This window comes from Raphanus sativus, chromosome 3 (genome assembly GCF_000801105.2).
Source record: "Raphanus sativus cultivar WK10039 chromosome 3, ASM80110v3, whole genome shotgun sequence".
Lineage (NCBI taxonomy): Eukaryota > Viridiplantae > Streptophyta > Magnoliopsida > Brassicales > Brassicaceae > Raphanus > Raphanus sativus.
In genome coordinates this window covers 19,596,826-19,620,821 of record NC_079513.1, presented here as the reverse complement: position 1 = coordinate 19,620,821, position 23,996 = coordinate 19,596,826, and the positions used below count along the sequence as shown (strand labels likewise).

The window sequence follows — 23,996 nt, the reverse complement described above, 5'->3', positions numbered from 1 at the left end:
CCTTGTATTTATCATACAGAACATTGAGTTCCTTGTAGTTCGCATCCGTCAAGCCACTGCATTAATAAGAAAAATATTACTAAACTCCTTCTTGTTGATCATCAACTAAACCGAGTTGATCAATTACTAGTATTGTACTACAAGATCTTTTGTGTTTCATCATTCATTCATATATTTCTTGCAATCAAACCATAGCGTAGTTTTTTTGGTTGAAGAACTAGTTTGGGCTTTAATCTTCCCCTGATCCGATACGAGCCTATCCTACTACCACAGACATGGCTTAAACATTAATTCTCACCAAATTTTGAACTAGGACCATATATAGACCGAGTCCAACATTTGGGTTTAAACCACTGGTCTACCATGTCAGGGTTTCGAACTAGTGACCTTTAACAGAGTTCTTTGTTGAAATAATAGAGTTCTTACCATTTGGAGGCAACATTTACAATCAGAAGAGTTTTGCCTTTGAATTGGCTCAAACTCACATCCTTACCTTCAATATCCTGCCATGGTAAACAAATAATAGCATATAAACACAGAACTTTGAATATCTTCTTCGTGTTTCTACTTTTGGGATCGAAATGAAATTATTTTCTTCTTGTTGGATCTTTTTTTTTACTTTGTATGTTAATTAATAAACTGAGATCAAACATGATAAAAAGCCACACCTTGACGGTGAAGTCGTAGATAGACTTTGGAGATTCTTCCGCCATTTTTCGTCTCTCTTTGTGTTTTAGTTTTGAAGAATGAGAAGAAATATAAATATTATCAACATATGGAGATATGTGCAAGAACAAGACGCTCCAAGTGAGGAATCTCTTGTGACGAATTAGTGGTAGGGGGTAGCCATCCGTGATTTCATATTTAATGTTTCCCCGTTTTATTTTATATTTTGCCTTTTCTGCCTTCCTTTCGTTATTCGGTACATGAACGAAAATACTTTTTGTTTAGCTTATAAAGAATTCGCTTATTTTCTCAAACAGAAAGGAAATATATGATTTTATGGTTGAAGTTTCAATTATCATCTCTACACAAAATTTGATTGCATATTAATGGAATATGAAACAAATTTTGGTAAATGAGAATTTGATAAATTACTATATCCAAAATTCAAGAAAAAAAAATAGACGGTGGTTTCAGTCTCAATTATGGATTGAATGATTATGGTATCCACATTTCGATCGGATTTTCTCTATTTTAGGATTATTCAAAGAGCTAAGACCTTAAATGTTTAGGAAACTAGAACTTTGATTTTCTTTAGCTGTCGCATGTGTCACGTAACAATAATATATACCAAACTTACTATAATATTTCGAATTCATCTCTTTTCTCAAAAAAAAAATATTTCGAATTCATCTCATGTAATACAGAAAAATGTCATTAGCTAGAACTTTGATTTTCTTTAGCTGTCGCATGTGTCACGTAACAATAATATATACCAAACTTACTATAATATTTCGAATTCATCTCATATAATATAGAAAAATGTCATTAGCTAGTATATAGGTTTCAGACTTGTAATAAGATCCAGGAATTTAACAGACACTACTAGATTTTAATTAATAAAAAATCATTGATATATTGTATTTTCTCATCACTCAGAACACAAAACATAAATTTGAAATGAGAACAAAAAACAATTTTCAGAACCTAACAACCAGACTTGAAAAAACAGTATGTTAGGTCGAATCAAGTAGTTGGACCGACTTAATAGACATTTGGAGTACAGCTAAACTATACAAGACGATAGAAACTTTTAATATAATTGTCTTTATTCATTATACAAAGAACATTGAGAAGATAAACGTGCCCTCAATGCACAGATATGGTGTCAATTTATTGAGAACATTGTCTTTTATTCAGCTTTTACGTAACGCAACAGGAGTTTGCAGTTGGTCGATGCACAGATATGGTGTGAATTTAATGTCTCGCATATCTCCTTATCTCATATTCCGAAATTATATGTATGATTTGTTTATGCATATAACAACTTATTTAATTATTTTTCTACTTTTAAATATTCAAGACCAAAAAAAAAAAAAAAAAAATTCAAGACCAATGTCAAAAAAAAAAAACATTCAGGACCGAAATAATTCTTTGAATGTCTGAACAATTGTAACCTTTTAAATAAATAGTTAACGTATTTGCAAATAAACTAAGTGAAGTGAAAAGCAGACGTCGATGACGCTGCAATGATCTACAAAACAAGACTACAACCCCTTCTCCTTCCAGTTTCAATTCCTTCCCTGAAACTACTCCAATGCAACAGCTTCTGAAAATGAATATATTCAGACATATGTTCAACAGATAAAACACAATGCTCTGCGATGTAAAACATATTCACACCATTCATGTGGTTGATGGGGCTTGGTAAGAATCGAGCAGCGCAAACATTCACGATTCCTCAATACCATGCCGTGAAAAACTCATACGCACAAGTGTCTACAACGAGTTTCAGATTCTGTCTAAACTCAGAGAACGTCTCAGAATCATCCGAACCTTTTATTGGTTCTAACGATAAGAGATAGAACCAGTTTGGCACTTATAAAGCTCTTTAGCTAGTCTAGTGTACATCTAATGGGGAACTATATAACCACTAGACCACTTTGACTTATATGTAAACTATTTTATTTTGTAAATATGTATATGATACAATAAATGGGTACTCGGAACCGACCCAAAACCGGTGGTACCTGATCCGAAACCCAAATCAAAATCTACTAAGGGCATCATTATTGGTTTGTCCTAATGATGAGTCTTTAAGTTATTTAATTGTTAGTTTGTCCTAAGAAACTTTGCTAGGGACATTCCTTAAAACATAGATTATTGATAGGACTTTATTTGTTTCTTAAGTACATTCCTTGTTGCTGAAGATCTCTGTTCTTCCGCCTCTAACATCACTCCCCTCTAATTCATCTTCCAACACTTGCTAACATAAGAATGTAATCACAACACTGTTACCTTGGCACCATTGTTGGCCAAGAACCTAGCAGCACGAACACCACCGCTCCTGGCACCGATGACAAACAAATCAAAATCATAGCGAGTCTCAGTGGCTTCCTCCGCCGCCGCGTTACTAAGCTCTCCATGATTTCGCAGAATCAAGAATCTAAACCGGAGACGAAGATTGTGCCCAGATTCGGATTGTCTGTGGAGAATAAGGGGGAAGAGAAGATGGTGATGATGAAAGAAATGCCAGCTGGCGTCGTAGGACCAAAAAGAAAAGTCCTCTATTAAGGTATGTCCTTCATTTTCTCTCCTATTTTTGACTTTCTTTTGAACCTAAAATACATAAGGACGTGGGGGAAGGACCCCGGTAATCATGCTAAGTACTTATCCTAATTCTCTATACTACTGAAAGAAGAAGTGTTGATAAAAAAAATTTAAAAAGAATACTAAAAGGAAGAAGCTCTACAATAAATGAAGATCCACTAATTGACTTTAAAGTCTTAGGCCAACCAAACAAAAAGAAGAAGAATAAGAAGCTCGTCTTCAATAAATAAGACAATGAAACGTCATCTGCAATTTGGTTTATTACATCTATATTCTCCAGGAGTTTACTGACGATTCTGAGAATGGCCAAGAAACATTTCTTGCAGCCCCTTCTTCCTGGCTTCCACACTCACTTGGTACTTTTATCTGTCTCTCCCTTCTTCTATATCTGTATATGTTACTCTAAGAACGCAATCGAGAGGTGGTTTTGTATTATTTTTGCATGTTGCTTGCTTCAGACAATTCCTGTAGCCTTCTTCTCCAAGCATATACAAGGAAGAAATGATCAGAAGACCACAGCGAAGCTTAGATCAGACACGTCGGAGAAAACATGGGAAGTGAAGAAGACAGAAGATGAGGGCCGGAGACTCACTGATGGTTGGAAAGAGTTCGCTCTTGCGCACGATCTTCGAGTTGGTGACGTTCTCATTTTCAGACTAGAGAAAGATATGACTTTCCACGTTACACTATTTGGACCAAGTTGCTGCGAGATTCAATATGACTCGTCGTGTTTAGCCGACAAGAACAACATACAAAGTGAGTTCTGTTCTGAGAACTAACAAAGTGTACGCCTATATGTTGAAGTAGTTTTGACTATTTGCATGTTTCTTTTTTTTATTACAGGGAAAATTAATTTAAAGAAGAAGAATCCAAAAAGAGAAGCAGAGTGTTCTTCTTCAGATCCCTCTTGTTTCTTAGGGAATGTCATGCCTTCGACGCTACGCTATGACTCACTGGTATCCTACTCTTAATACTTACTAGTAGGATCTGTAGTTTGATCAGAAGTTCATGTTGTATTGGTAATGAATTTTCCAGAATCTTCCAATGAGTTTTGTGAGAGCAAATGGTCTAGAGACAAGATGTGGAGAGATTGTTCTGATGAATGAAAAAGGTAGATCATGGACTCTAACTTTAAAACCAAGACAATGTGGAAGAAGTCGCATCACAGGAGGGTGGAGAGGTTTCTGTAGTGCCAATGGACTCAAGGCTGGTGATCTCTTCACTTTCAAACTCATCAAAAGAGGTGCAACACTGGTTCTTCTACTTAAGTCTCCCTCCCAACAAGAAGATGAGGGCTCAGAAGCTGATGAGGAAATAGAGTCTCTTTCCACAGAATCTGACAGCCATGATGAAGAGAGCAACCAAGATGAGAAAAGGCGTATATCAATATGGAAAGCTTCATCTTCACCATCCCTAAACAGATTTGTGACATTAACTCTTAAACCTTACAATGTCACAAAGTGTATACTGGTTAGTTAGTTTCATCATCACTCAAAGCCAATATTGTCTTCTTTTTTTTTCCATTCTACTGAGTTTGATCTTCTTTTTAATTAAATAAAAATCTTTATTGCAGTTTCTTCCCAAACCCTTCACAGATCTACATGGCATCACTGTGGGAACGAAAATGAGTCTACTGGATAAACAGGGTGTGAAGTGGTGTACGAAACTGCGTTCTGAAGGTAAAAGAATCAGAATGGCAGGAGGATGGAAGGGTTTCTTCAAAGCTAACTGTGTAAAGACAGGTGAATCAATCAAGTTGAAGCTGATTTGGGAAGATGACACAAGTTGTGTCCTTAAGTTCTACTCCAAGGTGGAGTAGCCATGGATAAAATGGAAACTGTTTCAGCTTTGCTTTAGTACCAAAGACAAACTGAAACAAATCAATGTTGCTCTTCTTCTTCTTCTTCTTCTTTTTTTAAGGTAAGATTTAACAATGGTTTGCTTGCTTAGTGTGTATTTTAAGTATGTTGTAGGATCTGTGTCATTTGACTGACCTTGGTCTAGGGTACTATTATTTCATGGAATCTCAACTTGTCACAATAACACTAAGACCAATGACAGGAAAGATTAAAACATCATACGAGAGTTATTTTTTTTTTTTGAAACACCCTTCTATTAATTCCAACCATAAGAGTTAGTTGACAGCCATAAAAGCTTCAACCTCCAACAAACAAAGTTTTGCTAGTCTATCAGCATTAAGGTTTTTCTCTCTCGAAATCCAAGAGAAACAGATTACATCAAACGAGCCAGCCAACTCTTGAATATCAGAAACAGATTACATCATACGAGAGTTATTATAAATCTTATATTTCAGTATAAACATCTTTATAAGAGATGATTATTATTTTCAGCCAAAGTTATTTCATAAAAACTAAAATGATGATTTTTGTTTTAATGAAATTTAATGTTACTTATTTCAGTACCTAAAACTCTTTTGAATTATAAAATATGATGTGTAAACAGTTGAAAAATATTACCATGTTAACTAAAATTGATTCAGCATTGCCTTTCATTGTTGACGAAAAAGAAATATTCAAAAGGGAAGTGAAACTCAGCTGTTTTTTATGAATAGCTAAGAATGTGTGGATGTTCTTCCCAGAAACAGCGTTCGATGATGTTGCAATGATCTACCACCACTTCTCCCTCCTGTTTCAGTTTCTTCCCAGGGACTACTCCATTCTCCACTGCTGCAGCTTCCTGAAAATGAATATATTCAGACAACTGTTTGACAGGTAAACAAACTACAAAGCTCTTCAATGTTCTTCCTAAGATATGGAGTTCTTTAGCCAGTCCATTTGTGGTATATCTTCTTTCCCAACACAGATTACGGAAAATGCTAACCTTTAAGCGGAAAACAGACGATCCCATTCGAAAGATTAGAGGTAGTGAACTGTATTGAATCCCAAATTGATGGCTAAGAAGCTCGTTTTTCTCTCGTGTTTGGGTTCCCTAGAAAAGTCATTCACAAAAGAGCAAAGATATGAAGAACAATTTTCAAGTGTCACTCATGAGAAATGAAAGTTTGTTTCCAGCGTAACAAAAGTACCTTTAAGTAATCTTGGGATTGAGTTTTGGTTTTTCCAGACTTAACAAGCATCCAGAAACATGTGTTATACTGATTATTAATATGGCCTGCCAACACAAGGAAAAAAAAACAGAAAGAAGACATGAGACTACTCATATAGTAAAGTTTCATTCAAAAGAGCTATATATGTTTCTAGACAATTTGAAAGACTTTATTTTACTCACAGTCAACTTGTCTCCAAGCCAGATAATCCAAAAGGATCTTGTGTGTTGGATAGCATACTGCTCGTCCATCGAATGATGGAGGGTACTTCAGTTCTTTGTGAGGGAAGAAATCTCTCCATTTTATCACATATGTGGATGTAAACAAGGATGCGATGGCTGATACTATTTGACTGCGAAACAATATCAGGAAATTAAGAACCAGTAGAATCAGGGAGATAGAGCCAAAACATGGTAGGGAAAAGAGAATTTAGTTTTAACCTGGAATGCCTTTTATAGAGCTCAGATTCTTTCTTCAAAACAAAGCTGGAATCAATGATAAGCTTTAATTAATACCTAAGATATTCTATAAAACTTGATATAAAAGAGGTTCAGAAATAAAGACCTGTACTCATCACTGACACCATAGGCAAACTGTATATCTTCGAACTCCTCGAGAACAGCCACTGCACATGAATTCATAAGTTTCAGAGCTTGCTCATCATTTGGCTTCTCAAATTCATGAACGTCAGAAAATCTACCAAAATCCAAGAAAGCTTCATAAGTTACATTTGTTACGTTGATTAGTAATTGAACTTTGTCATCTTATTGAAAATGCAAGTTAAGATTCAAGAACTAGAATACCCCCCTTGATTAAGGTAACCCACAACATAACATGAGCAAACACGAAGAGGCCAGCTAAAGAAGTATATCATTTGATGACATAGCTGAATCATAGGGAGCACATGGACTTGACTAGTCTAAGGCTTCAATGCAATATAATGTCCAACAAGGTTTAAGGAAACTTTAAGACAACAAAGTAAAGAATATTACCTGTGAAAGTGATGGCCGTCAATCCTAACCACGACCCAAGTTAAAGGTAACAGTTTGTTCTCAAACTCAAACGACCTAACAAAATCTGGTTCGATTCTGCCAATATCTTTCGTGAAGTGACCAAGCTCATTACAGAGGGAGGGATGCTCATTCCAAAAGCTTCTGGCAGCAATATTCTCCGAATGTACTAAAATAGCCTTTCTCCTCAATCTTTTTATAGGATTGCCATTCTCATCATGCTTTACAGTTTCTTCTACCTAAATGAAGTTTAATGAAAGTATTATAATAAGTTTTGATGGATAAACCAATATTATGATCAACAGCAAGCGAGAAGAATTGAAAAGGGAGTATATTAAAACAAGCATAAAAAAATAAACAATCACCTTTGTCTTGAAAAGACATGATCCTTGGCGAAACAATTCAGGAAGCGTCTTGTAATTGATACCAAATTTCTGAAAGAGAAGCTCATTTTTCTGCTGCTTTTGTGTACCCTGCAGGTACCAACGAAAATAGACAAATAGTGTTGATCAAACAATGAAACATAATCACTATTAATAGAAAAACAGGCGATGGATGTAAGGAACCATATAGTCATAATGATAAACACATTCCATGACCAAAGCACTAACGACACACCTTAAGAATCTCTTGTGTTTCACTTATGGTCTTTCCACTTTTAACTAACATCCAAAAACAAGTTTCATACTGATTCTTGGCGTGGCCTGTAATGAAGAAACGGAATCTGTTAGTATCAACGGTATCTGGAACAGAAATTATCATGAAGGTGTGACAAGTAGAATGTTTGTGAGGTCAGAGTGCCTTACAGTCCTGTTGTCTCCACGCCAGATAAACTTGAAGAACCTCTGGCGATGCACAACTTACAACTTTCGAGCTAAAAGAAGGAGCATATTCTAATTTTCTTTGGGGAAAGAACTCTTCCCATTTTGTTACATACGCTGCAGCAAAGAAGGAAGCTACCAACGACAAAATCTTACTGCATATTAGAAACAAAAACAAGAAAGTAAAAAACTACTGAGTCAATCAGAGAACTGAAAACCACATATCATTATGCAAAATGTTTTTCTTATATATCGATCAAGTTTTTAGACGTATCAAATCAATACCTGGCTCGTCTCTGGTAGAATCTTGACGTTTTCTTGAATACAAAGCTACAAAAAGACAATTTAAAGGCGATATATACAAAGAATGAGAGGGAGTGTGACTGCAAAATCAAAGACAATAAATAAATAAAGCCAACAAGGTGAAATTGGGAACCTGTATTCGTCACTGTATCCATATGCAAAGACGATATCAGGATACTCTTCCAAAACGGCGGCAGAACATGAATTCATCAGATTGAGGGTTGCTTCATCATTAGGCTTCTCAAACTCATGAACTTGAGCAAATCTATAGTGGTTTAAGGCGGTAAAAAAAAAAAATTAAACATTCTCGGCAAATAAATATAAAATACATCCTTGATTAAAGTTCAAGTTCCACGAACAATGTGAAACACTATCGACTCAGTGAGTGAACAACCTAAGGACATAACCATAACCAATACTAATATAAAAGCAGAAGCTTCATCATATCGTTCCTTTACACAATCTCCACACACCATCAGCAATGACATTCTATAGATAGAATAAAAGTTGAGAGCTTTTTACCTAGAAAAATCACGACCATCGATCCGAACAACGATCAGATTAGGAAACATGACTTCGTCTTCAAGTTCGAACGACTTGACATACTCGTACTTGCTATTCGCCATACTTATCCACGTTTTCAAACCCAAAAAGAAAAAACTTATCTGCTTTCTTTTCTTCTTCTTTGATCTCTCTACTCTTCACTTTTTTGAACTTTTCACAGTTATCAGAAAACGAATTACAGTGGAGGAGGCGACGGCCCTTCTCCTCGGCTGGGCTTGTTCGAGAAATCGTCTCCAATGCCCGTGGAAGAAAAATTTAAAGCCATGATATCCTCGTTATAACGAGATTTCATTTTACAATTAAATTTAAATCGAAAAATGAGTGAAATACTAATAAGCCAACATAAGTGATGATATTTACAAAGGAAACCAGGGTCAAATCCACCCGAGACCCACTCATCCAATAACCCGTCTGATTTATATGGGTAATACAACTAAACCAACTAAACCAACAAAATCCCTAAAAGCAAACGCGATTTCTGATCGAAATCGCTTATCTCACCTCTTTTTTTCTCTTCCTCTTTATCTCTATCGCGAAAGAGAAACTATGACAAGAGGCTAAGACGATTCCTCCTCCTTCGCCTCTCCCCCAGCTCTGCTCGATCTCCACTCTTCTCTCCTGCCGCTTCTCTACCGCCGCCGCCGTTGTCTGCTTAAACCAATCACCTGACGTATCCGTAAGTTGTGGTCTCAGATCTCCGCTTTGAGCTTTCTTTTGGAAGTAAGTTCTAATGGATTTGCAATTGAAATGCATTGGTATATAATGCATTCCAATGGTTGAATGAGAATGTATAGGCAGTAGAATTGGAGAATGTATAGGCATCTCGCTTCTCATTGGACTTAGATCGACCTTGTTCATGATAATTGTAGTATAACTGTATAACTCGGGACAACTAATAGAACTGTGGATAACTTTAACTGTATAACTCGGGACAACTAATAGAACTGTGGATAACTTGGTTTGTTCTGGTTTGGGCAGGATACAATGAGCAATCATGTAAGTGGTATACCTGGTAGTCCGGAAAAGAGCTACAAGATGATGTATAGCTATTTGTACATGTTAAAGCAAGTGAATCCAGGAACAAAAACTTGTGTGAAATTGGATGATGCAAGTAAATTCAAGTACCTCTTCATAGCTTTGGGAGCTTGCATTGAAGGGTTTGCATTTATGAGGAAAGTGATAGCTGTGGATGCGACATCGCTGAAGAACAAATATGGTGGTGTTCTAGTTTTCGCGGAAGCTCAAGATCCTAATGGTCAAAGTTATCCACTTGCGTTTGCAGTACTAGATAGTGAGAATCTTACTAGTTGGACTTGGTTTTTCGAGATGCTTAAAAGTGTTATACCAGACTCTTCTGAACTGGTTTTCATGAGTGAAAGAAATCAGAGTCTGATCTTCGCTATAGGAAGCGTGTTTCCAGAGGCTCACCATGGGCATTGTTTATGGCATTTGAAGGAAAAGGTGAAATGGCATGCTGGTAACGTCAACAAGGTTATAGTCGGACATAAATTTATGGAGTTGGGCAGATATTACACGGTGGATGACTTCAACTCTGCTTACGACTCATTTGAAAAAAGATATCCTGCTGTGTACAAGTATGTGCAGGAACATACTGAAAAGGACAAATGGGCAAGAGTTTTTTTCCCACGTGACAGGTACAACTTCGATACAATCAACAGTGTGGAATCAATGAAGAGCGTGTTTAAAGAGGCAACGACGTGGGCATTAATACCAATGTTGGATTGTATCGTCAGGAAATTCTCTGATTGGTTCACTCAACGGAAGGAAGCTGTTTCTAGATCAATCGATACAAGCCTGGTGCCTCTGGTTGAGAACTACTTGCACGGTCTATGGGATGTTGCACAAAAGCTATCTGTACGGGAGATTAATAGTTATGAGCTTAAGTACGAGATCACTGACACTGCTGGAAAGATGTTTTGGGCGAGCTTGGTTGAAAAATCTTGTACTTGCAAGGTGTGGGATTATGAAAAGTTTCCTTGCCTGCACGGACTGGCAGCTTACATCTATTTCACTACGAATGTTGATGGCGGCCTTAATATCCATGAGCTGTGCTCAAAATACTATTGGACGGAATTGTGGGCTTTGGCGTATGACAGGACACTTTGTGTTGTGCCCGACATGTCTTCTTGGAATGTACCAGATCAGATTAAGGAGGTGAAGATCATACCTCCGGATCGCATCAGGAGGAAGGGAAGGAAAAGAGTTGGATGAATTTGAAGTGATGAATTTGGAGTGATGAATTTAGCTACTTTATCGTGTTGTATGCTTCGGAAAACTTTATTTTGTTGTACTTTAACTTTAAGTGTTTTGTTCGAGAACTATGGATTACTACGGAAAACTTTGGTATTACTACGGAAAACCAGTAATCTTAACACAACATCACATTAATTAGGAGATAGTCTTTAACACAACATCACACAATTCCACAAATCCAAACATAAGGCTTATTGCAGAAACTAAAGGAGATCTGATCTCAAACTAAAGACACAAATCCAAACAACATAAGGCTTCTCATTTACGGGTAAGAAGGTCCTTAAGCTGAGCAATTTCTTCAGCCATTTTGTGCATCTCTTCAGCCATTTTGTCCACATCCTGCCTTAAGGAGCGAACCTCTTCCTCAACCCCGAGAACCCATGGTTGACGGAAGTGGAACCCATCATTCTGCAAGTTTCACATGGTTGCACTCAGTTTGACATTTTGCATAAGTTAAGGAAGTAGATAAAATGTAAATTACCTTGTACTCATTACAAGTGAAGTACCTTCGGCCTGGTAGAAAATCCTTATCTGTTGGATTAGTAGAAACCTCGTCGACGATTCGTCCCCCACATGGGCACGAAGTTGGAATCCCGTGTTCAGCATCGCAAATAAACTGAAGCATGTCAAAATGTTTCTTCATCTTCTTCATCTCCTTCCTTTCCTGATTCTCAACCCATGGATCCATTTGCGAAAGGTGATAGAGAGACGAGGGGATTCTCTGGGAGAGGAGAAGGAAGGAATCGAGGAAAAGAGAGAGAGAAGAGAGGAGAGAGAAAAGAGAGAGGGAAATGGGAATCTATTTTTCCCTCGAAAATCCCGCCTTGACTCATAAAAGTCCGCCAAAAATTCTAAATTTTTTCGAAATCCCGCCTAATATATACACGTAGTTCTACTCAAGATAGTAGTTGTACAAAATTACCAAATAGTTGTACTTTCGGTGATTTTCAATAATTTTAGTATTACATGTAATTATAAAACACTTTTTTAGTTGTACAATAAAATATAAGATTCGAAAAGATGAATATTGGTGTTTTACGTAATAAAAGTGTGAAAACATATTTTATAATGGAATCTAATATTGAGTAATCACATATTTCACAAAATGTCTATGAAAGTGTATGTAGTGTGATGGGTTGTTTTTTTGATTGCAGAGTATAATATATTTTTTTCATGTTGAATATAACATTTTTTGACTACTAAAGATAATATTTCTTATTCTGATTTCCAATTTCAAACATTTTGATTTCGAAATTCGATTAAAGAAAGTCATACTAGTAATACAAAATCAGAAAATAGTTATCCATAGTAGTATTTGTATTTTTATTCTAGAAACTAGTATTTATATTTATTTTTATGTATTTATTTTTTATTCTAGAAATTAGTATTTGTATTTTTTCTTAATCAAGATAATATTTCTTATTCTGATTTCCAATTTCAAACATTTTGATTTCGAATTTCGATTAAAGAAAGTCATACTAGTAATACAAAATCAGAAAACAGTTATCCATAGTAGTATTTGTATTTTTATTCTAGAAACTAGTATTTATATTTATTTTTATGTATTTATTTTTTATTCTAGAAATTAGTATTTGTATTTTTTCTTAATCAAGATAATATTTCTTATTCTGATTTCCAATTTCAAACATTTTGATTTCGAATTTCGATTAAAGAAAGTCATACTAGTAATACAAAATCAGAAAACAGTTATCCATAGTAGTATTTGTATTTTTATTCTAGAAACTAGTATTTATATTTATTTTTATGTATTTATTTTTTATTCTAGAAATTAGTATTTATATTTATTTTTATGTATTTATTTTTGATTCTAGAAACTAGTATTTATACTAAATGACAAATAAAGCAAAGTCAAATAAAACAAAGTAAAATTTTTCAATGTATCTATTTTTAAGTCTTTGATAAAAAAAATTATATGGTATTAAAGGACAAATAAAGTAAAGTCAAATAAAACAAAGTAAAACTTTTCAATAAAACAGGAGGTTCCATCTTCAATCGCCACAATCCTCTACTCATATTGTTTATTAACTTGATTGTCGCCACCATATCGAGTTATGGCTTTATCTCCGATTTCATCATCATTCGAATGGCACACCTCATAGTTCATACCTACAGAATTTCGTTTCCCCGCTTTTGAACTTCGTTTTGAACTTGGTTTGCCCGCTCTTGAAAGTTGCTCTGAGAGTTCTAACCTTTCGATGACCTCCACCAACAAAATGCGCCTACGGTTGTTTTTATCAAGGGACAAAAGATAACCACAAAGATCCTCCTCATCACAAATGACGAATTTCTCGTCACTCCCAACCAGCAGTGGAATGTAACTCAATTTCAACTTCACATTACATTCATCAAGCCCCACCTTTTTGCATATGCGTGCTTCTACCATTGAAAGATCTATCTCCTCCACAGCATGCTTCAACACTAAACAATACATGCGACCTTCACATCTGAAGTGTATGATGACGTTGTGGCTCATTGTAGCCTGCCAAAACCATTCAATACCATCCATTATACATTCGAAGTTATACATGTTTTACTAGTTCTACAATAATCATCAGTAATACTAGTTTTTTCTAGTTCTACTGTCGTACCCGTTTTGAATTTGAGGTTGAATCTACATTCAGCGCACTAGAATCGAACAATACAACCATTCTCCTACTCAATTCAACTAATAATGGAATCGTATAATAATAGATACCAGGATGCAACATCTAAATCCATTTTCTAAGCTCATTCAAGAGAGGAGCTTTGGAACCCCAAAACCGAGAGCCTCGTTCTCCTCTAAAACCTACCTCTTCGACCCTTAAACAGCGCCGGAAGACGACGGAGGACCGAATCGGAGTGAGGCCGGAGTTTGCCGGAGTAGCAATCAATCGAGCGATCGGGTTCCCTTTTCCAAAACGCAATCTCCTCAAACCGCAATCGTGCAATCGAGCTGCTGTCCGTACGGTCGGTATAGGAGATCGATATCTCCATTTCGTCGGTTTGATTTTTTTTTTTTTTCTAATTTTGATGTTTTCTTTATTCTAAGGCTAATTTCGTAATTTTATATGGTTTAATGAATATGAAGGATATGAAGATTAGTAAGGGATATAAGTGATTTAAATTTCCCTTCCAAGGGTAATGGAGATGATGTCTCGGCTTGTTCTGCCTTAGCTTTTAAAATTTAATTAATTGCAAAAACAAAACTTCTCAGCTGAACCGAACCGGAACCGGCTACCATAAACCGAAAGCTGGCCGCACCATCGCCGTGATTTCAAATCAATGGTTTAAAGCACACTTATTAGACTAGACCCTAGAGAGGCTTAAATTTAACCTAAACCGGAGGAGGTTAAAATAAACCTGAACCGGGGACCTCCGGTTAGGTGTATTCAGTGTATGGTTCGATTGGTTGAACTTCTCAACTCAAAAGTTGGCAAACCAGATTACACGACCGACCGGTTTTCCTCAACTTTCCGAACTCAATATTCCTTCCACTCTCTTTGTTATGACTTTCTTGTGGAAAGTGAAAACAATCGTTATTAACGTAAATATGTGTTTAGAACTAATCGAATTCAGAACAAATAAGATGAGAATAGATACATAAGCACAAACAAACGTAAAACACGTTATGTGGATCTTCAACTCAATAACTACCACTCTAACTACTAAGACCTTGTCTAAACTCTCAGACTATACTTACTTCTTAAACTGTAACAAAACCTGGCTCAGAGATGTTACACATACGTTTTTGTAGTCTCAACCATGCTTGCCACACGATTCAAACGCATAACATTCACCAAAGTATTCATTCGCAGAGCTTATGAAAACCGTGCATAAAAGAGGAGTTATATATGCAAAAGATTTAAGCAACCAGACAGACACCTTATCACCAGTATGAACTCCAAAGTATATTTGTATCTTTAGACTTCTCTTCGCAAGTCATAGTTCAAAGAACAGATTTGTAAGTCTTAACTAAACTGTTGTGTGTCTATCTAGCTTGACCTGTAGGTGGCCAAGTGGGTTGTTTCCATGCTTTTGCATAAGAGATCGCTTGTGGAAGAGGTAATCTCATGTACAGTGCGGAGCTGAGTAACACCATGCCTGTTAAAAATAAAAAACAAACACTTCAGTATGCTTTGGTTATCCAGAATTACATCATAAACAGAGATCTCGTCACCTAGCTAAGAAACCAGCCTAACTGTGGCAAAATCAAAAGAGATTTTCAGCTGTGTCTTTCTCACTTAGAACAATACACTAGATTAAGTTCCTCACCATTCCCTTCTGGATGACTTAGTGCAACACCTTTCCTCTTTGGAACTCCAACGGCTTGACTCGGCTTACATTTCTTCTTTCACTACACTTTTAAGTTTACCCTCACTCCGTGGATTCTTTCTTTTACTTTGAATATGATGCACAAACGCAGCTACTATGACATGCATCTTTGGAGGAGGCTTGTTTGCTGATGAGACACTGTGACCTGCATCCTTCAGAGCTTTAACAACTAGCTTTTGCGATTTCTGGAAGTGCACATTACACAGTGCAGGTACGGTCGATGCAAGTGTAGGTTTTCCACAGAGTAATGGGCCTGCAGGAGCTCTGAATGTAACAACACCAAAAAAACGCAGTGTTACAAGAGAACTTGTAAAACAATCATCATGTGCTAATTACGAACCAGTAACATATAATGATAGTCCTTCTGGAACCTGGTTGATGTTTTACTACTACCACGGTATAACTATTCATTGAAATAACGCAGTACACCGGTCAAGGTCAAACAAACAACTCTACCAAGCCCTTTTCAAACAGTTTCTTGGTTCATTACAAGACCAAGCTAGTTTCATTACAACACCTTAACCCAACTATAGTGTCTAACACGATTTGTAGCACCTATTGTTTTCAAAAGCAAATAAAACAAAGCAGAGACCTTTTTTTATAACAATTCTACCAATCCCTTCAGACAAAATTTCTTGTTCATTACAAAACCAAAAACTGCATGCTAGTTCCATAACCATTGCATCATCATTACAACATCTTAAACCCAACTATAATATGCAATTAACACAATATGTAGCATCTATTAATCTCAAACGCAAAGAAAAAAAAAGCGAACCTTTTTATAATAATTCTATCAATCCCCTTTGAAGCATCATCATTACAAGATCTTAACCTAACTATAACATTGTAATAACACATTCGAGCACAATTTAAAAAAAAAAAGGCGAACCTTTTGATAACGTTGGTGCAACCGGTGTAGAGCTTCTGCTTGCTATCCTTGAGAATATGAAGCTGACAGTACTTGGTGAGAGGCATCGCTTTCGCTTTGCACCCATACATACAGCTCCCACAGCTACTACTGTTTGCATACTGTTCCACCTTAACGCCGTCATTGTTAGCTCCGTTATCTCCGCTGCCTTCGACAACGGCGGCGTCGTTAGTTTCTCCTCCTCCTCCTCCTCCACCACCGTCCATCCTCCTCCTCTTATTCGCTTGATTCTGCTCGTCCTTGAACGGGCTGACGCCGTACCTCCAGTAGTACTCCCTGTGCTGCGCCTTGAGATCCTCCATCAGCGCCCAGTAGTGGTCCCTGTAGCACTTGGCGAGCTGCTTGAGGTTGTGCGATCGGCGGCGGAGGAGCTCCGGGCGCGTGAGGTGGGTGGAGCGCGAGAGGGTTTGGTCCTCCGGTGACATCGTGATCGGTGGGTTTGATGTGGACGGCGAGGCGTTAGGGTTAGGGTTGCGGATTTGGGGCTCTGATGAGGTGGAGGCCAGAGGGGTGGTGGGGAGGGAAGAGGGAGGCCTTGGGGGTTTCATGGAGAAAGGGTTCTTGGAAGCTGAGGCCATTGTCTTGTCGCCCGGAGATTTGAGAGCAGAGTCGAGATGAAAGATTAGTACTTTGGAAATAGGAATGTTTGATTTTCTCGACTGTTTTGGGTTTTTCTCCAAAAGACCCCTCAAATAATTTAGTTTTGCGAATTTACCTAAAACCATGTCTAATACATTTTGCTATAGAACAATAATAATTTGTTCTAAATTATAAAGGATTAACAAATTACTGTAAGATTTTTCTCTCTCTATTCTCTCTGACATCTCACTAGAAACTTCACAAATCAATCTCCGTGTTCGGTGGCCGGTGGTTATCACCGCCGGTTACCATTTTTTTTTTGTTTTTTGATGTATATACTTCGCTTGGCGAATCCTTTCTTTCGCGTTGGCGATCTTATCTTCGCGGTGGCGATTTTTTGATGTGTTTGTGTTTCAAACGAGATCGAAGCAGTTCTTCATATCTTCTTTTTTCTTTGATTTCGTTTGATTATAGTTCATAGTTGCCCCTTCCGAAAATAATTATTTATCCCGTGTGACTTGTTTTGGAGTTCCTTTCTTCTCCAATCATCCTCAAGCTTCTTTTCCTATGAGATTAAATTTTGCTTCGTTCAGTATCAAAGGAGTTTAGTTTCTCAGATGGAAAGGATGTAAGAGTTTTTTGGATCTACTTTGATTGACTTGCGAGAGGTTCAGAAGAATTGGCATCTACAAGTTTGAAGATGGTCCAATAAAGGATCTCATCAACAGTCGATTGAGCTTTCCCAGTTATAATCATTGGAGTTTTGTAAGAGTCTCCATTCAAGAGCATGGTTATGGCGGAAGTGATAATTTCAGAAGTACAAATTAAAAGGTGTTGATGAAAAAAGATAAAAGCTACGACGGTGATTGTAGATGATGAAATCGCCGGTGAAGATGGCCAAGAGAAACTGTCGGAGCAAGTTGTCCAAGATGCATGTCTTTCCTTCAACACGTGTACGAACTTTCATGATTATCTTACGCGTGTAGTTTTTGATGTAGTATTTGTAACACGTGTATGGTAGTCAAGTATTTGTACTCTTGAATTATCTTTGGGCTTCAATATAATGGCAAGTTGACAAAAAAAAATACATTTTGCTATATGTTCCTCTATAATAACAATTTTCAATTATATGAAGAAATAAAAAATTATTATTCTTTTATTTATAGAAGAAAAAATAATAATCTCTATTTTAATAGAATAAATAGAGTGAGTTAGAGTAGATTTAATTCTAAGTACTGTATCATTATAGAGACAAACACAGAAAAGGGTAAAGGATGTAGAAAAATTTACTTCTAGAGATACATTCTGACATTGTGATTACACGTAGAGACACATATTGCTTTGGAACACTTTCTTCCTGTGATTTATCATTTTTGCCCTTTCATTAAGTAAACGATAGATTTCACTTTTGTTCTACCTTCTAACTAAAGGGAGTCCTTTTACCATCAAAACTCCATTCCTTTTCTTTCTATTTCAAAATCACTCTTCCCAAATTTTTCTTGTTTCCAAATCCATGAACCCTAATTTTCCCTGCTTCCTCTCGATCCCAAATTTGTGAACCTTAATTACATATGCTTACTCTCCCCATCTCGCCGTCTCGATCCTTTGTGTGAAACCTCCGAGCCGTTTGTGGAGGTGAAGAAGGAACTCCCTTCAAGTCCTTTGCTTTAGCTTGCTCTGAATGTGAAGCCAAAATAAATGAGCAGATCAAGTAAGCTTTTTTCAATTCTTTTGTGTTGTATGTCTCATGTATCTGAGTTTTGTTGATGGGTTCTGTTGCTGCTTGAATACAATCTGTCGCCGGAGCCACCATAGTTGTGCCTCCTCTCCATTCACGTCATCAAAGCTCGAGAATCATGAGGTGGGATCGAGGATGACGAATCGAGCAAGCCACAATGTCACCCATCGATGGTTTGAAAGCTCAGGGGTCGATAGGCAGGATTTGAGAGTTGCCTCTGACTTTTAAGATTAACCGTTGGTGGATCTGTGGCCGGTTTCGAATGGTCGGCGTGAAGCTACGGGGATATTGGGATTTACACCGTGTTCGTCGGAGATGGAGTTTTGGTTGGTGGATCTGTGGCCGGTTTCTTTCTCTGCTCTCACCGCGGCGTTGTGGCCATGCTCAAGATCGTTGTAGAAGGAATGCTCGAGCAACCATATTCGATTCTATTTGCAGCGGCTGATATATTCATGAGGAAGAACAAGAAGATGTCGGGTGGTGTACTCGGTGATGCTACAGCCGCTTGGGTTCTCTTTGAGTTGATGGAGTACCACCTTCTCACTCACTCTACCAAGTTGTGATTGTATGCTTGCTGTATTGTTTCTCTGGTCTAATATGCCACCATGTTCATCAAGTAAGTTAATCATGAATCAGCTTTGATGTTGGTCGCTTCTCGATTTTTAATGGTTAAGTCTTTGTAAGGTTGATACCAAATAATTCTAGAAAAATCCATCCTAATGATCTTTGACATTTTGATTTAATAGGTTTTTGCTGGCTTGTGGGTTCTTTGGATCTTGGGTGGCTGGTTTAACTTCTTGACAGTAGTATATATAGGTAAATTCTATAAAGCGTAGACCTTTTTCTCATGTCTAGCTGAACTTTTTTAGTCTCATAAATTGTAATCTTGTCCACATTTCCGTGTCCACAATTATTATGTGGCTGTAATTTATGTCTTAATCATGTGTTCATGAAATACAATATATATCTATAATTTATGTACATAACAAATCACTCTCATACAAATTAATGTCCACATGGTGTTAAGGATATCATGTACATGGTTAACATGTCAAATTTCTTTAAAATTTAAAATTTGTAATAGTGGAAATAAATTATACATATTATTTGTATTTATTTGATTCATATGTCCACAAATTATTCAAACTTCATAAGACCATCCACAACTTGTTGTTCTCATTCATGTCATAGGAGTGAAGACCCCAATGGAACTTCCGAAGCTTGTCAAGATCCATCACCAACTTAATATACATATGAGGGATGTTCACCTTCTCATTACGCCCCATCACCACTCCCATTATCACGCACAAGTAGATCAAACGGATCCTATCAACTCGGGTCCAGGTGTTCACTTGTTGAAGATGTTCCTTCTTGATCGACTGCAAGCTTATCTTACCACCTCTCCTTACTAGCTCACTCCAAAACCCCCCGTCGGGTTTAAAAGTAACTACGCCTGTGCTATCTTCCCGAGAAATCTTTAGGCCTGTCACAGCGTGGTACTCCTGAAGCGAAAACCGGAGAGGCGTCCTCCCAAATACAAACCACTTCTCATGCTTCTTTGAGGTAATCAGCTGCCTGCATAAGAAGCTATCCACCAGTTTCCCCGAGAACTGAAGCTTATTTTCCGCAATAGCCATGATGTGTGTGAAAAGAGGATCTTTCTTCACATCATCATACTCCGCAGACATAGCTTTCTTCAGATCCCTGATGAGTTGCATGCGGCAACAATTGTTGATCTTCTTCACCTAAGGTTCCATGCCCTCTGCATACACTCGCTTAGGTAGCTCTGCCTCCATATCTACAAAGTAAAACAAAAAATTAATTATTCAAAACAAAATGACTGAAGTTCAGATAAAGTCAAACACTTTGCTCTTTGTTCATAAAAACCCAAACAAGCATTCAGTGTCACAATAACAATGTAAACAAGCAGCCAGTGTCATAATAACAACCTAGTAATAAGAAAAAATTGAGAACAAGACAACAGAGACTGTTGACAAAGAAACACAAACACAGAGGAAGAAAATGAGTAAACATATACAACAGCAACACTATTATTTATCACACTTGATTCAGGCAAAGAGGAACCCGAGGAACACAAACACATAGCAACAAATACCATATCAATTCACAAAACTTAAACAAATTCAAATGAAGGCATAGGATAGTTCCAAAACTTAAACAAATTCAAATTCAATTGAACCATTGAACACTGTATCAATTAAGGAGACAATGTTAACCAAAAAAAATTCACAAAATTAATCAGTTACTCCAAGTGAGACAATTCACAATCGATATTGTTTCATATCATCTGTTAACAACAAACACACAAATACCACAAAGAAACTGATGAAGCAGAAGAAGAAGTAAGTAACGATACCTTATATGGTACCGATGTCGGAGAAAGAGAGAGGCGGAGAGGGTGAAGACAATAGCGATTTCAGCAAGCACCAATAGAAGCTCCAAATCGCCTTTGAGATCGTCAAGAGAGAGGCAGAGAAATGTAATCGACCATGCAGACAAGAATGAGATGGGTCAGACATAACAAATCAATCCAAGCACTCTCCAAACCGATAACACCAAAAAAAAACCTAAATCCTAGATGGTTTCAAGTTTTACCTTAACCTAAACCGTAGAGCCCGAGAAAGAGAGAGGATGGCGGAGATAGAGTGAGACGGAGAGGTGGAGACACCGATAGCCGTTGAGGCGGAGAAAGAGAGAGGATGGCGGAGATAGAGTGAGACGGAGAGGCCGAGACAGAACGGCTGGAGAGAGGCTGAGACGCGGCGATAGAGAGAGACGAAGGGTTACACCGGGGCTGGAGAGAGGCTGAGAGGCAGAGATGTCATCGGAGGAGGAGACACAATCGCTTCCTAGGGTTTCTTCGCGACACAGAGAGAGGCGGAGATAATTAGGCGAGAGAGAAAAATGGTGTAGCTTTAGTATTTTCAATTAATTTATCTAATTTCTTTCTTTTTATTTTGCCTTTTAAAAATAGTTTTTAATTTTTTTGCATTATGATTTATTAATTTCGTTTTAATTAGTTCTAAAATTGATTAAAGAAAGGTTAATTTTGGGTTTTAGTAAAAAATTTATCTCATTAGGACAACTTTTGATTGGATTATACCATTAGGACATCATCCTCATTTTTTTTTTCTCTTTTAGCAAATTTCTCAAAAAATTATATATTCACTGCAATTTCCCTTAGTTTTATATTTCGAGGAGAAAAACTGTTTTTTTTTCTTACACATTGTTTATTTCGGGAGCCATGGTGAGAGATACGAACGCCGAACAAGTCCTCGCCGGAGAAGCGTCGAGTAGCCGCCCGAAAAGGCAGCGACTCTCCTCCCCTGTCGAAGAAGAAGCAGAAGGCGGCGAGAATGTTGGAGAAGTAACGGCGACAGTAGCCGCCGGTGACGACGAGGTTACAACAACGGAGGTACGATCAGGAATGCTGATGGATCTGGATCTTCTCGACTGTCCTGTTTGTTGCCACCCACTGACAAATCCTATCTTTCAGGTCTCGTTTCTTCTTTCCTCCTTGTCTGTAAAGGAAGCATCTTTCATTACAGAACATCACTGAAATGTACATACCATGTTAATCCTTCATTGTCTGCTTTTTTTTCTTAGTAGTTAAACCGGTTATCTTAAAAATTGCATTTTTTTTTTTTTTGCATTAGGGAGATGTTAATCGAACAAAAGGAAGCATCTTTCATTACAGAACATGGCTGAAATGTACATATGATGTTTATTATTTTTTTAAATGCGTGATTTTGCATTAGCAAGATGTTAATCAGATTAAAGGAAGCATCTTTCATTACAGAACATCACTGAATATGTACATGATGCATATATAACACTTTTTACAAGACTCGTTACAACTTTGATAATGATAACATCTTTTTTATTTTTTTTGCAATCTCAGTGTGACAATGGACATATAGCTTGCTCTGATTGCTGTACCAACCTGAGGAACAAATGCCCTTCCTGCACTTTGCCCATTGGTATCCACCGATGCAGAATCATGGAGAGAGTTGTGGAAGCAACCATGGTCCCATGCCCTAACGCAAAACATGGCTGCACCGACAAGTTCCCTTACGGCGAAGAGTTGGACCATGAGAAGGAATGCAGTTTCGCTCTATGCTACTGTCCTGCACCAGACTGCAACTACGCTGGTCTGTGCAATGATCTCTACCGTCACTACCATGCTAACCACCGTGGCTGTTGTGAAACTTTCACATGTGGCTTTAACGGGGACGCGTGGATGCACATCAGTGATAAGATTTTAGTTCTTCAGGAAGGTAGAGGAGGTCCGTTGGTTGCGGTTCAGTGTTTCGAGGAGGAACAAGGAGTGAATGTGACTGTGAACTGTATAGCACCTTTTGCTCCTGGAGTTTCAGAGTTCTCCTATCAACTCTCTTATTACTCGCACGGAGGTAAAACAATGTCGTTTGGATTGTTTGAGATGGATAGGATTCAGAAAGTGAGCTTCGAAACTCCTGAGAAGGACTTCATGTGTGTTCCTCGCTATTTCTTGGATGGACGGGAAAGTTTGAAGATGAAAATTTGCATCCGCAGGCGAGACTAAGGACAAGAAAAGAAAGCATGATGGGGACTTGGGGAGGCTGAAGTTGTTGACAAAGCTAGTAGTAGTATTTGTGTTTATCATCTAAATATTTGCTTCACTGTTGGACTAGTTCGGAATTTATGTATTAGTTTCATTGGTCTTTAGCCAAATTCTCGCTAGAGGAAGGCTAACTCCAAGTATCAAGACTCAAGTTGTTGACAAAGTTAGTAGTAGTTGTTGTGTTTATTATCTTAAGTAAGTTGCTTCACTGTAACTCTACTTGTTCTGGACTTGGCTATTTTGGAATCTGTTTTAGTTTCTTTGGTCTCGCTGTGATCGGGGAATGGGGTGATAACATCAACTTTGGAAATTTGGAATAGAGAAAACAAAAGCAATTTGAAAGAACAGTCATACTAAACCTGATTGCAATCATACTCAGAATATATAACATTCAACCAAATATTTATATCATTTACTCACCGGCAACCGATATACAAAAAAAGATAGAACCATAAAAAAAACGGAAAAGTTGTAAAATCT

General features: G+C 37.4%; 6 protein-coding genes and 1 long non-coding RNA gene across 9 annotated transcripts; 3 read left to right on the top strand and 4 right to left on the bottom strand.

Moving 5' to 3' along the window:
• Position 1: 1 nt before the first annotated feature.
• LOC130509173 (uncharacterized) lies at positions 2–1,167 on the bottom strand. The gene is made up of 3 exons (XR_008943324.1): positions 669–1,167; positions 427–503; positions 2–56 (listed from the first exon to the last, which is right to left on the bottom strand). It is a non-coding gene; the product is annotated as an uncharacterized LOC130509173 (long non-coding RNA).
• A 1,641-nt stretch (positions 1,168–2,808) lies between these two features.
• LOC130509171 (B3 domain-containing protein REM14-like) lies at positions 2,809–5,316 on the top strand. 3 transcript variants are annotated; one of them, XM_057004883.1, is made up of 6 exons: positions 2,809–3,238; positions 3,554–3,629; positions 3,732–4,029; positions 4,117–4,229; positions 4,309–4,743; positions 4,847–5,316. In XM_057004883.1, exons 2-6 carry the CDS (start codon positions 3,576–3,578, stop codon positions 5,090–5,092), a joined length of 1,146 nt encoding a protein of 381 aa, XP_056860863.1. In that variant the 5' UTR covers positions 2,809–3,238; positions 3,554–3,575; the 3' UTR covers positions 5,093–5,316. The 3 variants fall into 3 exon arrangements, with proteins under 3 accessions (XP_056860863.1, XP_056860865.1, XP_056860864.1); XM_057004885.1 differs by having other exon boundaries at positions 3,454–3,629; XM_057004884.1 differs by having other exon boundaries at positions 3,448–3,629.
• A 377-nt stretch (positions 5,317–5,693) lies between these two features.
• LOC130509169 (tRNA(His) guanylyltransferase 1-like) lies at positions 5,694–9,289 on the bottom strand. The gene is made up of 13 exons (XM_057004881.1): positions 8,997–9,289; positions 8,608–8,739; positions 8,457–8,501; positions 8,157–8,326; positions 7,969–8,054; positions 7,716–7,823; positions 7,333–7,589; positions 6,905–7,036; positions 6,781–6,825; positions 6,523–6,692; positions 6,320–6,405; positions 6,115–6,222; positions 5,694–5,970 (listed from the first exon to the last, which is right to left on the bottom strand). The coding sequence occupies exons 1-13, from the start codon at positions 9,098–9,100 to the stop codon at positions 5,836–5,838; spliced, it is 1,578 nt and encodes a 525-aa protein (XP_056860861.1). The 5' UTR covers positions 9,101–9,289; the 3' UTR covers positions 5,694–5,835.
• Positions 9,290–9,490: 201 nt separating this feature from the next.
• Positions 9,491–11,438, top strand: LOC130509170 (protein FAR-RED ELONGATED HYPOCOTYL 3-like). Its single transcript, XM_057004882.1, has 2 exons — positions 9,491–9,714; positions 10,017–11,438. The coding sequence occupies exon 2, from the start codon at positions 10,023–10,025 to the stop codon at positions 11,268–11,270; it is 1,248 nt and encodes a 415-aa protein (XP_056860862.1). The 5' UTR covers positions 9,491–9,714; positions 10,017–10,022; the 3' UTR covers positions 11,271–11,438.
• Positions 11,439–11,461: 23 nt separating this feature from the next.
• On the bottom strand, positions 11,462–12,171 carry LOC130509172 (uncharacterized). The gene is made up of 2 exons (XM_057004886.1): positions 11,794–12,171; positions 11,462–11,720 (listed from the first exon to the last, which is right to left on the bottom strand). Exons 1-2 carry the CDS (start codon positions 11,998–12,000, stop codon positions 11,571–11,573), a joined length of 357 nt encoding a protein of 118 aa, XP_056860866.1. The 5' UTR covers positions 12,001–12,171; the 3' UTR covers positions 11,462–11,570.
• Positions 12,172–15,173: 3,002 nt separating this feature from the next.
• Positions 15,174–17,238, bottom strand: LOC108847090 (uncharacterized). The gene is made up of 3 exons (XM_057005041.1): positions 16,537–17,238; positions 15,585–15,908; positions 15,174–15,413 (listed from the first exon to the last, which is right to left on the bottom strand). Exons 1-2 carry the CDS (start codon positions 17,151–17,153, stop codon positions 15,650–15,652), a joined length of 876 nt encoding a protein of 291 aa, XP_056861021.1. The 5' UTR covers positions 17,154–17,238; the 3' UTR covers positions 15,174–15,413; positions 15,585–15,649.
• Positions 17,239–22,118: 4,880 nt separating this feature from the next.
• LOC108847083 (E3 ubiquitin-protein ligase SINA-like 2) lies at positions 22,119–23,705 on the top strand. Its single transcript, XM_018620254.2, has 2 exons — positions 22,119–22,409; positions 22,815–23,705. Exons 1-2 carry the CDS (start codon positions 22,158–22,160, stop codon positions 23,475–23,477), a joined length of 915 nt encoding a protein of 304 aa, XP_018475756.1. The 5' UTR covers positions 22,119–22,157; the 3' UTR covers positions 23,478–23,705.
• Positions 23,706–23,996: the final 291 nt, after the last annotated feature.